This window comes from Oryza brachyantha, chromosome 6 (genome assembly GCF_000231095.2).
Source record: "Oryza brachyantha chromosome 6, ObraRS2, whole genome shotgun sequence".
In the NCBI taxonomy this organism is placed as follows: domain Eukaryota; kingdom Viridiplantae; phylum Streptophyta; class Magnoliopsida; order Poales; family Poaceae; genus Oryza; species Oryza brachyantha.
In genome coordinates this window covers 12,528,435-12,544,045 of record NC_023168.2, presented here as the reverse complement: position 1 = coordinate 12,544,045, position 15,611 = coordinate 12,528,435, and the positions used below count along the sequence as shown (strand labels likewise).

The 15,611-nt window shown below is 38.2% G+C and overlaps 1 protein-coding gene, 1 non-coding gene and 1 pseudogene across 2 annotated transcripts; 1 reads left to right on the top strand and 2 right to left on the bottom strand.

The window, feature by feature from the left end:
* Nucleotides 1-853: 853 nt before the first annotated feature.
* LOC102707410 (cyclin-dependent kinase F-1) lies at nucleotides 854-4,268 on the bottom strand. The gene is made up of 2 exons (XM_006656878.3): nucleotides 3,717-4,268; nucleotides 854-1,988 (listed from the first exon to the last, which is right to left on the bottom strand). Exons 1-2 carry the CDS (start codon nucleotides 4,203-4,205, stop codon nucleotides 1,050-1,052), a joined length of 1,428 nt encoding a protein of 475 aa, XP_006656941.3. The 5' UTR covers nucleotides 4,206-4,268; the 3' UTR covers nucleotides 854-1,049.
* Nucleotides 4,269-7,105: 2,837 nt separating this feature from the next.
* TRNAS-CGA lies at nucleotides 7,106-7,187 on the bottom strand. Its single transcript has one exon. It is a non-coding gene; the product is annotated as a tRNA-Ser (tRNA).
* A 305-nt stretch (nucleotides 7,188-7,492) lies between these two features.
* Nucleotides 7,493-14,170, top strand: LOC102707689 (annotated as a pseudogene).
* The last annotated feature ends 1,441 nt before the right edge of the window (nucleotides 14,171-15,611 follow it).

Here is a 15,611-nt window from a genome sequence, read left to right as displayed (position 1 = left end):
CATTCAAAATTTGATCCAAACCCTCAAAATTTCATATTTGATAAACCATGGGACAAGAAGCGAGGCTACCAATTGCTCGAAATTCAGTAGGTTTCTTTGAATTTCAGAAATATTTACCTAGAAAGAGAAGAAATAAGGAATAATGTTGTAAATTGAGAACGATTCTAGTAAAATTGTAGGAAAGCGTGGAAAATGCAGAATAAAAGCATACTAAATCAGGAAAAAAAATGATGGAAGACTGGAAAATTATGGCAATATGTAGGCAAGTGTGGGAAAAGATGTTGAATATAAACTTTTTGTATAACTTTGGTTCCACATAGAACTACCATACTATACTATTTGTAGTAATGTTTTCTATATGTACTTCTCATTTCAAATATGAAATATTGCAAATCCATTTCAAATCCCTAGCAAAATACTCCTTGTTAATAGGATCCAAGATTTCCAAGTACAAGCACATCATGAATATGAGTACTAAGTCTGTGTTCTTTCGTTAGATAAAGCTTAAAAGATTATCTGATTTTTATAGCTATTTATGATATGAACAGTGTAATTAATTACTATAAAATTTAAAATCTATTTTAGAAATAAGAGATTATCAACTTACATATATATACTTTCCACAAAAATACATTGTTTAACGGTTTAAGAAACTGCTCGCAAAAGATAAAGAATAATCTGCACTGTTTCAATGAAAAAAACGCAGAGGAGCAGTCTAAAATGAAAAACATACACACCAAGAATTGGCATACCCTGATGATAAGATTTGTCATGCACTTGTTCTTGTCGTTGGCATTTATGGATGTGGAAAAGTTAATTGTGGATCTGATGAAGTGATGTCCAGTCACCCTGAATTACAATTAAGTGGTGCAGAATGCAATTTATTCATGTATTACCAGGAAAGCTGGTGCTATTGTACAGAACATAATGAACATATTGTAGTTTCGAATAGTAAAGAGAGTATCAAAGTGCCGTACAATATGCTGCGACAGATATTCGTCTGCCAGCATGGATAGGAAGATACAATTACCACCATCAACTATTCTTGATCACGAGAAGCGTATACTGAAACCCTTGTCAGTCTTGGTGACATCCATGCTGCCAAATTCATCGAAGTCTGAATCTGAATCTCCACCATTGAAATTACCCCATTCTTCTGTGCTGTCATCATCTTCGTCCTTTGATGCTGGTACTTGTAATCCTTCTATAGGTGAAGGTAACGGTTCTTCAGCGAAGTATGGATGATTCAGCAATTCAGCAGCACTGGCTCTCTTAGTTGGGTCGTAGCAAAGCAGTCTCTTTATGATACTAACTTCAGAAGCAGATCTATCAGGCAGGCAAGCTTCAAGGCCCGTTGGCTTCTCAACCTTGTTGAAGAAAATCTTGTTGTAATCTGGCAAATTTGAACAGCCTGGAAAGGTTTCTTCTGTGATATTGCCCAGAACACTGATGATTCTACCAATCTGATCGATATCAGATGTGCCTGGGAACATAGGCTCTGAACTAAACAGCTCAGCCAAAATACATCCTAGTGACCAGAGGTCAATCTCCTGCCCATAGTTTGTTGACCCATATAGGAGCTCCGGAGCTCTAAACCAACGTGTGCCAACACAAGAAGTGAAAGCACCGGACTCTTGTTCCAACATACCGTCTTCAGCGTCATATGAATAGGAGGCTCTAAATGGATCGTCATCAATGTCTGCTGTGCTGCATGTGGCAAGACAGGAAGTATTCCCATCCTGCAAGCTCATTTTGTCAACATCTCCATGCGTGGATTTGGCACGGAGTTGATCCATCTCATGTAAGTAATCAGATGCAGTGAGTCTCTCTGGCTCCTGGCCAGTTTGGATTTCTGCTTCATGAGATGGGTGTTCCTCTTTTGCTCCGTGTAGCACTGCTCGTTGTTGTGAAACCCAAGGCTCCACTCCTGAACTTTGCTCATATGGATGCATACCTTGGTATGTTCCTGTCTCCTGTAGTATTCTGGCCTGCAAACAGAGAACAAAAGAACTATGTCAAAATCTAACCAGCTGAAGCATTTGACATTTTATATGACATTTCACAAGAAAACAAAGAAGTAGAAACTATATCATTGACCAATAATCACATATTTGCTTCATGTGTCCATGCTTCGATGAAACTCTCCCTTGGGAAATATTGATGCTAGTGAAGTAAAAAACATTTCTGTAGTATGTAAAAAAAACTCTCCCTTGGGAATTAAAGCCATTATGGCCCATCTTACTAAAACAAAGACTAAAAGTAACTTGAATAGCAATGTAAAAAATGATTAACAAAACATGATGCCAATTTACAGATTATAAACAATCTAGGTATATAAACAGTTGCATTTCATTTGGGGTTGCTGACTACTTGAGAACACATGTTTGAACAGTATTCACTATGCTCTGGTTTCCTTGTGATTTAGTTATGAATAGGCTGAATTGCTGAACTCTCATGAATCAAGATAGTAGCCACTAGCCAGTAAGGAACGCATCAACATCCCACCATAATATACAACGTGTCAAACAGAGAACAAACATTCATAGTAACACACGTAGTTACATGAAATATATGGGCAATCTGAAATGACCATTTAATAGAAAAAAGCATGCATAATGCAAAAACGGGAAAGATGCTGGTTATGCAATCTTCAATGGCTGGAGCAGCGCATACAAATCATTATAGATTATAAAAGAAAAGGCAGGTAGGTTCCATAGGGAAATGCCAAACTCAACTTATATTGTCCTGTCAAGTCTCATTGATTGAAAATGTCGGTAAAGGGTACAAATCGCCCAACAAATGCATTAGACCACAATCGGTTAGTGAATTGAATCATGTCTAATTGTTAACTTACAAACACATAAAACTCTGGCATAATAATGTTGTAAAAAATGACTTTAGGTTTGGATCCATAAGTTTCTAAAAACACAAAACTGGCATGTTGCAGAAGATTGTTAATTAATTTTTGTTGTCATTGAATCACTGAAACGAAAAGGTTACCAGCTTTTAAGCTAAACTGCAGCATTTGAGTCAATATAGTTCTCATATTGAAGAGAGGGATTCCTTGTCCAGTGAAAAGATTATTTAAAAACCAAAATAGCAATGCTAGTCATTTAACTAGATATCCTTGAACCACATGATGGATCATTTTATTGATCAGAAGATGTGCATATAAAAAGGAAAGGTGATCAAAGTTAATGTAATAATGGCACAACCCAAGCTCTTTAAATATCAGTTATTTTCCTCTACACACAAGCAAGAATATCTTGCTCGTATATATTGAAGTAAAGTTAATCACAGGCTATGGTTCCCTGCATCCTCTAATTTCTATAGCACAAATACAACAAAAAGGGAAAAAAAATTGATGTCCATCCACACAGACCCAGCACAAAGTTCATCTTTGAAACAATGCAGATATGTTGCTAATGAAGTAACAGTTGGAACTAGTCATTGGAAGATAACCTTCCCAGGTGAAGCCCACGGATTAGTGATTGCTGATGTTTAAGCACCACCTCCTATCCCAATATAACCATAGACAACCCAATATTTTTGTACCAACTGAGGTAAGATAACTAGTGATGCAGTGAGATCATACCATAATCAAACGAAACATAAACTACACATCGAAGTGTCAATTCCATACAATTCGCTATGCCTAAAACCATAATACGGTACAGTGCGGCGCGGAATTGAGCCGAGGTGTCGAGAAATTTAACCTGACCAAGGTCCGCGACCTTGAGCACCCCATCCTCGGAGATGAGCAGGTTGCCGGGCTTGAGGTCGCGGTGCACGACGCCCGCGCGGTGGCACGCGGCGACGCCCTCGAGCACCTGCAGCATCCAACGCTTGAGCTGCGCGGCGGGGATGCCGCCGCCGCCCCTCCCGGCGCGGACGACGGCGGCGAGGTCGAGGGGGAGCCACTCGAGGACGAGGACGTCGTCGTCGTGGTCGCCCCCGGGGAAGTGGTCGAGGAGCGCGACGACGTGGCGGGAGGGCGCGGCGGCGAGGAGGGCGTCGGCCTCGCGGCGGGCGCTGAGGGCGTCGTGGACCTCCTTGAGCGCGACGGGGGCGCCGTCGGAGCGGCGGCGGCCGCGGTAGACGTCGGCGTAGGCGCCGGAGCCGGCGCGGCCGAGGACCTCGTAGCGGGAGGTGACGTCGGGGCGGCCGTGGATGCTCCAGCTCCCGCCGCCGCCGCCGATCGCCATGGGAGTGTAATTTGGGGATCTTTTCTTTGGTGATCGATTTCAGGAGAGGTGGCTGTTGGTTTGGTCCAGTCACCCTCGCTCATTAGTCTACGAGCTGGATAATCACGCCACATTTTGAATCTCTCTGTAAAAGTTTTAACCATTCATGTTACTATAAAATTTAAATAAGTTAGATAGAGTTTGATTGCAAACAAAATAACTGCTTAGAATATAAAGGAAATATATTTTTCGTATATGATTGGTGAATAATTGTTGTTTCTTTAACATGACTTACAAGCAGTATGTATTCATTTGTCTTAAGAGCACGTACAAAGATAAACAAAATTTTTGAAATCAGACGTAGGTATTAGGGCACGTACGAAGATAAACAAAAATTTTGAAATCAGATGTGGATATTAGGGCACGGACAAAGATGCTCATTTGTTGACTTCTCAATTATCATGCAAGCAAATTTGATGACATGTAGAAAAGAGATGGAAAAAGAGAGAAAAGTTGTTGTCAATTTATCATACATGTCAATAGTTTAGAGTTGACTCTTAACATTTATTAAAGAAAACTTTGTTAGATGAGGGTGTATAAAAAGAACGAATTTGCTATTGGTCAGGTAACTAAAAATCTCCAATCCATCAGTTGATCTCTGTCTATTGGACTTGCTTTAGGATGCGTGCGTTCTGCTGAACAAATGACGTTGGATGCATGTCTGACCATGGGAGATGAATTGACTGATAAGTCTTAAAAAATCAATCACCTGATGAGTGGCGTATCCTAAAAAGAAACTAGCGTAATAAAAAATATTTTATTGTATTAATAAAGAAACCACACCTGACTCTGTCTTTGTACGTATCATTATAAAATAGACTCTTGTTACTGACATGCTTGAGATAGAGCAAACAATGGGCTCTACTATTTAACATGCCTTAGTGCCAATCTAATTTCTCTCTTATTATATATTGTTCTATTTTTTATTAAAACTTTCCTTTTTATGTGATTGATCTTGTGAGGTAATTTTTTAAAATCTACTTATATACTGGTTCATCCAAATTCCAAACAACTTGGCATATTCTAAACAACCTAGCACTAAATTATCGTATATATATTTTCCAAACTGCTAAGTTGTACAATTTTTTAAAAATATTATCCATGTATTTTTATTTTTTAATGTTTAATTATTAATATATTACTTTAATGAGGCAAATGTTGGCTGTTTCTACCGATGGGAAGAAATCAAGGAATGTGATGCTCCTACAAACTATAAAAGCTCATGGACTGAACATTATTTTAGTTATAGAAAATAAAAATATTAAATATTACTTATTAAATTGATGAAATGGTCACGATCTTTCTATTTCATCTTACAAAAACAGAGATTGCCCATGTAACATCCATAAGAAAAAAAAATTCATCCATCTAAGCCACATTCGCACTTATATTGATGGTAAATTTGTGTGGGATGCCATTTGGCTTGGCATACCCAAAAACAAATGGCTAGACAGTGTGTATACAAATGATTTATCATCAAAATGAAATGTAATCGATAGCTTTTAGAAAATAAAATGTCTCATAATAGTTTCTCAATGAAATGGGACTTCTGGACTGAACCCAATCTATATATCCTATATAGTTGGAACCAAAAGCTAGTGAGCCAATTGTCTAGAAATAATAATAGTTTTTTTTTATCATCTCATGCTTTGATCTCAAACACTCATATGTCATGTGCATTTACAACCTACTTAACTAATGTACTTAATTGCTATAGCACGTAACATGCATTAAGCCCATTATATAAAAATAATAGTCTTTGGATCTCTCTCGTGTTCGTTCATAATCATTTGCAATTCTCCATGTGCTACATAACTTAAAATATTATTCTTTTATACATTATGAGTCTGTTTTAGGAAACTTATGATTCTAATAAGTAGTGAGAAACCAACTTATTACGATCTAGAAAAACTGATTTTTCCAGATTTTGGCTTCTAGGTTATTTTTTGGATTCTACACCTACAGATTCTTTGGAAAAGATTTTGAAAATTTTATAAGAAGTTGTATCTGTTATAAGTTTCCCTAAACCGTGCCTATGAGTACACAAATTTTTAAAATGTTTCATTGAAGTTTTCTTCTATATTTTCTTTAGCAACTAATGGCTCCTACGCAGTGGTGGCAATGAGTCTAATTTTTTTGTCTATATAATTTAAGGATTAGAAAAGTTTTATAGATTTTTGACGCTAAAGTTATAAAGAGAGTAGTATGTTGTAGCAAGACACATTAACATTTTTACCCATTACCGCCTCTACTTCATCACTACTTGACTCAGGATCTTTCCTCAAAAAAAGGAAAAAAAAACCTCAGGATCGGCAAGTAAACCGAACATCTATAAAACCGCATGGATTAATCAATTTAAATATTTATTAGATTAATCAAGCGGTCGCCATATTATTTTTATGTCTGAAAAGGAAAATCAAGATTCAGCCGTTCAGATAATGCTTCTCCGTGTGTCAGTTTGGCAGAGGTCAAGATAGAGGCGGTACTCTCTCTATATATTTTTTTATTTAATACAATCTTTTGTTCTATATTTAACCATTTATTTTATTTAAAAATTTATATAATATTATTTTTAAAAAAATTTAGATATGATTATATTTTTATATTTATACAAATATTTTGAGTAGGATGAATGACAAAAAACAACGGCTAATAACAAAAAAGGATGGAGTATAATTTATTAGACACTGAAATAAAATATTATTAATCTACACCGAACATAAAAAATAAAAAAAAACAATCTATTAAACACTAAAGTAAAATCTCTCGGAATGCTTTCTCATCTAAACCGAACATAAGAAGGTACAGTATATTCAGATAAGTATATTCGGAAATCTGGAAAATTAAAAAAGAAAAAAATGCGTCGACAGCAGGATTCGAACCTGCGCGGGCAGAGCCCAGTAGATTTCGAGTCTACCTCCTTAACCACTCGGACATATCGACCACATCGCGTCTTCTTTTACTCCATTATGATACAAATCTTTGTGATTACCTCTAATCGCCCATAATTCCGCAAACCTCCCCCCTCCTCGCCAATCCAAAAGCCCTAGAGTTGCCCTAAGCCCGCGTCTCCACGGCGGCCGCCCGGTCGGTCGCGGCGGGCGACGGCGACGCCGCCGTCATCGCGGTGTGTGACAAGCTCTGCGGCTGGATTGCCCAGAACAATGTCAAGCTTCACTGGCGCCCCCCCCCCCCCCCCCCCCCCCCCCCCCCCCCCCCCCGAGTGGGACGACGACGACCTCGACAAGGTCGGCGCGGCTTTGGCATGGACGACCGCCGCCTCGCGGAGGCGCGCCCCGACAACTGGGAGGAGCTCCGCGCCGAATACAGCCGCGTCTTCCGTCTGGCGGAGGTCGTGTCCACGGCCGAGGAGCGGGACGGGGGATGCTTCTTCAGCGCCGGTGGCCGAGGAGGCGCCGAGGTGCCGGATCCGGGAGCGGCTGATGTCGAGGTAGCGGGAAGAGGAGGAGGAGGAGCTGCTGGCTGTAGAGGATCCTGAGGACGAGACGGTCTCGAGGGATGAGGTTGTCTTCATCGCTATGGTGAAACCGCTCTTCATACAGTAAGACGCAACGCGTCAGAGTCGCGGAGAGGAAGTGGAGGGAAGAGGTTGCACGGCAGCTTGAGGAGCTCCTCGAGAGGAGGATGGAGGAGCGGAAGATTGAGACGAGGTAGATTGTCGTGGAGGAGATTAGGAAGGAGGAGCACATTGATAAGGTTAGAAATGAAGAGTCTGAAATTGTACATATTGAAACAGATGATGAAGAGAATACGGCAGAAGAGTATCAGTCATGGAAGAATCGAGAGATTGCGAGAATTAAGAGGGATATGGAGGAAATGGAGGCGAGGCCGAGAGAGAGGAGAAGCGCAGCTAATGGGAGAGGAGGAATCCGAAACTGCTCAAAAAGCCAAAGCAGAAGCGGATTCATGCAGAAATATCACCACAAGGGTGGTTTCTTCCAGGAGAAATCTGATGATTGAGTTCGAGCAATTGGTTCAGATGATATATACAATCGTGATTTCTCTGCACCCACTGGAGAAGACAAGATGGACAAAAGCATCTTACCAAAGGTCATGCAAGTTAAGGACTTTGGGTTCAAGGGTAGAATTAAATGGACAGATCTTGTTCTCGAGGACACTACAGATTTGAATGACCTGTATGTACACTTTGCTTGTTAATCATTTACTACTCTTTGGTAGTATTTTTTAATCATGGCATATGGTCAGCCTTCTGATGCTTCTGTTGCTCATTAGGACTTAGAACAGGTGGGGCTAAGTAAAACTGTAAAGATCTGTTGTGCCCATCCTTAGCAGTATGCATACTTTTTTTTTTCTAGCGGAAGTGTTTAAAATGATAAAGGTTGGCCAGGATACATGTACATGCAGCTTCATACTGTTTCTTTTTTTCCTAGTGGAGGTGTTTAAAATGATAACAGGTGGCTAGGGTACATACACTTCTAGTTTGCCACAAAAGCACTTTCCCACTTCAACTTGTAGGATTATCATTGGACATGAAAATATATATAAAATGTATACATTTGTACATGATTACCTTAGGCATTCTCAAGCAATCCTGTTAGCATTTTCAAGTATAATTTTTACTTGTTCATACTTCATTGTCCTGTTTCTTGTCAACAGAAAAAAAATCTTATAGATACCTGCCAATTAAATTTAGCTTTATGTGCAAATAATGCACGTTGAAATCTTCCTCATGTTAATTTTCTAATAACTTTCTGGTGGAGCACAAACGGGCCCTTGCAAGCCAAGTATAATGTTCATGAATGCACTTATCGCCAAATCAAAGTGAAGCAAAGGATAAATGTCCTAAAGGAATGGGATGCAGAAGGAAATGAATCATCTTTTTGGTAGTGGTGGAATTGTTATCATCTGTATCTGTTACTGGCATATCTCAAATTAGTGGTTTAATGATACGCCCATATGATACTTTGCCACAAAAGGATATTCCTTGTATTTCCTCACCAGCTGTGAATAACACTCTGAATAATTCATGCTAATATGTACTTAACCATGGAATGCTATTAGCTGTGTACGTTGGATGTTAAACCTTCTTGTATATGATGCTGATTTTTTACATGAGACTTAAACACAGCCTAACCCAACTTATACGGCATGCTTATTGCTTGCTTTGACCTTTTCTATTGGTGCTTTCTCTCTTTCATTGCAAAATTGCAGTAATATTTGAATTTACATTCCAATATAGTTGTTTGAAGGACTTACTGTACCCTTAAGAGCACACATCTAATGCCTGTCACTTGTGCTACATTTGGTGTTTAATTAGAGAACTGTTCAGAATGATTATCCAGAATCTATTATTTCTTAGACTGCAAAATCTGTATCCATATATGTATGCTTGAGCCTCTAGTCCCTTTTATTGAAATGATATTTGAATTTACATCTCAATAGAGTTGTTTGAAGGACCTACTGTACCCTTAAGAACATGTATATATTGTTTCTTAGAAATTGTCACTCATTGTGCTACATACGGTTTCAGAATGATTGTCCTGAATCTATTTGTTTCTTAGACTGCAGAATCTATATCTATATATGTATGCTTCAACCTCTAGTCATTTAGAACATATAGAATGCTTTTGTGTTGTTCATTTAACATTTTTCAATTAATAGGGCTTCTGACTTACCCTCAGGAATGACCTGGTTGGGAATTGCGCTAAGCAGACAGGTTAAATATCTCCAAGCTTCACTGGAAAATATACCTGTCATGTACGGACGCACATATGCCAGGCGCAGACGCGCCCACGACGTGCGCCGCGCGGCTGAGCGCGCTGAGCAGGCGCTGCATGGGTTAGCCTCTAGTGGCTAAAGATAGAAACTTAGATTAGTAAGTTGTTTTTGTAATTCCTAGAATCAAGGAGAGCCTTCTCCATTTCGGTTGGGCCGTTGGCCATATATGCTGGTAATCGCTTGACAATCAATTAAGCAAGAATGTTATCCCTAATCTCTCTCTCTGTAAGCCTGCGGTTGAGGGGAATAATCTCACCGGAGAAGACGGCTACGAGCTACGTAGCCGTGGTCCGGCCAGTCGGGGGTTCGACGACCTTGACAAACCGTCTCTCCTTCCGCGCTAGTGAGTGAATATTTTATTGCTCTGCACTATTTCCTTCCTTTTGTATTTGATGTTCACTGTTTTCTTTTATATATCTTTGCGATTGTCTCTAGTTGCAATGATCCTGGTTGACTCCCACATCTCATTTGTGTCGTGTGTCAGTGCCATCAAGGTTCATGTCTAAGCTGCATACTTTTTAGCTGCTGACCTTTTGATAAGTAAGCACTAAAGTGCCCAACTCCCTCGATTAAATCAGTAACTTCCTCTGCATTGCTTGTTAAGCTTATAAGATAGTTATTGTTGGTATACAAGTTATCGTGCAAAGTTAAATGCTGGGAAGTAAGTGTGGAAAGGACTATTAGTAAGTGGTTATGTACCTTGCGGTATACAATGCTAGTATCGTGTTAGTTTGATATTGTCTTTGTTTTGGTCTCCTATACATCTATATGCTTTGTATGTAGTCTTACTGGTTTACCATGTTAATGTATCAGCTTTCTCTCTCAGTGGTATCATGGTATCAGAGCCACTCTAAGAGTTGTAGCTGTGATGCTATGTTACCATTGAAGGAAATAACCGATATATTTCATTGTGGACCAACAAGTCAACATGCAAAATATATAGGACATAGGAGTCCTAACAAACACTGTATTAGGCTAATCATACATAGGCAAACAATTGCATACGCGGGTGCTATGAAGCCTAAACCTTAGGCTACTCAAGATCCTCTTAGACCAGGATTTGTCCTGTATTGCTTCTGTTTGGTCTCTTACATACTTGTGTATGGTATATATAGGCTTGCTAGCTAAAAATGAATATGTTGGTTCTCTCAACCCTTTCATGGTATCAGAGCTATATCAGCCTCAAAGCTATGGCTCTGATACTATATAGTATAATGTAGGCTGGTATGTCTATACATAGAGTATACTAGAAAATCGGCGCTCCTATTGGTGCCCTTGTATTATTGCTTGTGCATATTGTAAGTGTTATTTAGAAGTTAAAATTTCATGAATTTATGTAGAATTAGTTCAATTTCTTTAACTTTCTAAAATCATTAATTTTTCTCTCTTTTTTCTTTTGGTACTTTTTAGGGTTCCTTTGTTGTGTAAAATCATAATTGAATTATTAAATAGGTGGTGGTTTTTTCAAAGGTGTTCTAGTTATTGTTTGCAAATATATATAATTTAGGGTATGCTTTGTTCCAAGCTGTTCGTAGTGTTCCTAATTTTCTTTGGCAATGTTGCCAATTTGGTTTGTTGCCAAATTCTTTTAGCAAGATTGCCCAAACTTAAATTTGTAATGATATAAAGGGGTTGCCAGCAGTGCTATGATTTTTGGCTCCAATTCAAATGGATGCTAAATTATTTTGGCATTGCCAATTGTTTAGCATGGTTGAGTTTACTCCCTCCGCCAAAAAAATTTCCTATATTCCAATACACATTTTGTAAGGAGATAAAATGACTAAAATGGCCCTTATTAATAGATTAATAGAAACATATTAATGAGTATGTATGCATGAGATATCGAAGGGATAAAACTTCTCAATATGTGTATCAAGGGTAGGTAAGAATATAAAAATTGGTTTATTTTGGGGCTAAATTTGAATCCTAGTAGTTTGTCTATTTTGGGACGGAGGGAGTTTGTCCTTGCTTGAATAAAATGTATACACTTGATGGCTACTTGAGCACAGCCTAACCTAGTTATATGTGGGCTCCATTAATTTATGCTTCACATTTGCTATTTTATTCAAAGTTATTTCGGTCCCCATTGGTCTTCCTAGATTCCATTTGAGAGGCCATCACTTCCTTGGTAGTGATCAGCAAATATTCTGAATAAAATGGAATCTAGAAAGCCTGCAACACAGCAACAGTGCACCCTGAAGCTCCATTTTATTTCTTTACTTGTGTTTTTCTTCTGTTCTGTTTTTAAATTTCTCCATGGAGACGTGTCTGGAATTTGGCAGATGGTTCGGCCACAATGTTTTGGCGTCATTCCTTTCTTCTTATGAAATTACGGGATTTATTTGGAAAGTAAGATAAGCCATGTGGCCCAATCAACGCTGGCTAAGAGACCCAGTATTAGAATATTAGATAGGTAATACAAATAAAAATAAACCTTTTACATGGTTAATCTTGGATAAACTATTGTAGTTCTGTGCCTGCTCATGATTGATTAGGCATTATACACTAGGTTCATGAAAAAAGCAAGTACTCTGCCTGCTCATGATTGAGTAGACACTGACATTTAGGAGCCAATCAGCCAAACCTACTTCTTATCTCCTTACAATGCAAAGGAATGCTGAAACGCAAAACACACTTCATTGCTTGTCGATGTTGTTGCATTGTGAGAAACAATTTATCCTGCTGATGCTTTTCACAATTCACACAAGTTTTGTTCAGGCTGAGAAATAAATTTATGCTGCTGATTTTTTGCACTATTCATACTATGTGGGGAGAGTGTTTGGGTAGACTTTCAACTCCCAAAAAATTTACAAAGTGACGGGGTCAAAGCTGCTTCGCCTCTACAATTGTTTTCAGCTCAGCTCTAGGCCCTGCTCCATTCCGTATCTTTCTGCATCACTTTTTGTTTGGTTCAGCTCTATCCCCAACTAAAATATTTTTTGTTCTTTTTTAGGGGCGAATGGACATGGTCACTATGAAAGGTAAACATTTTGTGCCAATTAGATGAGCCATATGTGAAATCTGGATTATCAATACTCATGACCTATTAAACTTAACTTTGTGTGGTGTACTGAACATATTTTCCATATATTGATCTGGGGAACGTATGAGTAAATGAGTCCCATTATGAATAATATCCCTTTTTTTTGTTAAGAGACTTGTTGCTAGGAGACTTAATTCCCATTCTTTCATAGATTCATCAACAGTTTTGAGCTATAACTTATAATTTATTATCAGTGTTATCAGTGTTGTCATAATTTATTGGAGATTGTCTTTATTCCAAAATATAATTTTGTCTTGTTGCTACTTTGGTACTACTCCACGCCAAGCCATTTTTCCTGTTTCTCTTTATTTTTGTTCTGTACATGGATGCAGTGTTCATTCTTATTCTAGACTGACAGTAACAAGTTTTGGTTCCATCATGTATGAAGTGACTGTAAATGTCATCAGACTTGCTATACATAGTCTGAACTGTATTAACTCCATCCATGTAGTAAGAACTTTATTATCTTCATTCACTATTAGTTCTTGTAAGGTCATTTCATGTTGAATCCATATTGTTTGATGTTTACATCAGGTATATTTGTAAATTCGTGGATTTTTTATCACCAAAACAACTTTACATGTTCTAAGCACAGTGTATTATTGTCAAAGTTTACACTGCAGTCATGCTACACATGAAATACAATAGTACTATATGATGTAAAATATTGTTGTTTACAGTAGTCAAGAAGATATTTTGTTTGGACATGTCACACTGGTATCTGCATTAGCTGGATATTTCAACGGATGTTCTTTTTTCCCCTAATGGACATATCATATTCCACTCTGTTTTCTGCTGTCAAGAATACTGCACCAGGTTGCTTTTATCACCCTGTTAGTCCGTGTTTGTAAATTGTATTACAACCAACGGTCCAGCTTGTTTCGTACGGGAGGCAATGCTGGCTAGAGCTTGCAATGTTCTGAACACCTGATGATGTATATATGCATTTCCAGCTATTTTCAAATTTGCATATCACGTGTAGGAGTTGTAAATTGTGCTTGTTTGATGAGCATTCCCATTGTGATGCTCTTAGATTCTAATGGTGCTTCAACTCCCATCACTTTATATCGTGCATAAACTCTCCAAGTCAATTGATCGTTTAAATTTCTCCCATATCTAGTTTTTCAGTGTATTCTGTACTACATATGTTTCTAACTTGGCGGGACTATGGGTATCCTTGCCATCTTGCCAAAGGTACTTTTACCTCTATAATCCTATAAGTGAAACATGATGATCATACACCAAAGGGGACCTAGAGAATGAAACGAAATGTATTGCTGCATCAACAAGGCAGAAAAGGAGGATGTGTTGATGAAAAAGTGATCTGTATTTCTTCTCTTGTAAGAGAGGATATTTTGGCAAAAAATAATTATCCGTAGGATGTCCTGGAAATAGAGTTGTAGGGGAGTAGAAAACCTAGTGACAATGATAAACTGGCTTAAAAAAAATCAGAAGTAGATCTGAAACATTTTTTTTTTAGAAAATACTGGGGCTGGATGCAGCAGCAAGCATACTGTAAAGTTTCATACTTCATGTTTGTCTTGCCAAAGAAGATATGTCCAATTGATACTTTTTTTCTGGTTCCGAGGGGATTTCTTATCTGATTAATAGAGATGCATAAAGACAACCGAATGAGTTGCTTCATGCTCCATCACCATTGTACCTTTTGTTTTTTTTCTTTAAGGTATCTCTTTGCTTTTGCTTATGTTTATAAGCCAAAATTTGAATCCCAAAAATATATTTCTAACATAGCACTAAGTAGTTCTATCAATCACATTTCATCGATCTAAATGTCTTTCCTTTTTGCTCCTACATACATTTCTACTTCAATTCCATATTTATTGAGAGCCATCATATTATTTTCTCGTAAACTTAATCGCTACTAAACGCTTATGCCGTGGAATGGAGCGAGTAGTCGCTAACATGCAAAGTGTACAAAACATGTGGCGCCTGATTTGCCGTACATACATGGTCAACGTTAATAGTACACTCGACATGGCAGCCAGTGCCAATCTGTGCTGTGTTAGGATGACAAATGCAGGTAAGCACCATGTATTATATTGCTACTTACATTAATATGCACCGCACCGCACCGCACCGCAAGATTAAGAAGAGAGATAACATGGTTAGGGTTTGATTCATGCCCTCCTCCGTGAGGACATTCTTAAGCCCTAATCATGGCTGTTGTCGGAAGCACTAAGAGCCTTTTTCTCGACAGGTTTGCAATATTTTAACACCCCCCTTGAGGTTCTTAATTTGACCCTAAACTGCAGCTATTGATACTACTACCTTGATCCTCCGTCTCTCTAGTCACGAGATGATGATAATGTTATTTTGGACTTGTGAACTCAATAAACTGCAGCTATTGAAGTCTTTTCTATCTATGCTACAATAAAACACAAGTAGTTGTGGTGAGTTTACCACTATCATTATCTTTATTAAATCACCATCTCTATTAAGTGGACCATTATATCGAATGGTCTAACCGTTCTTTGTGCTCATTTTTCTAAGCATGGTATTTTTGTTTTTTTTAATGAAATATTTTTTTATATTTTTAAACACAG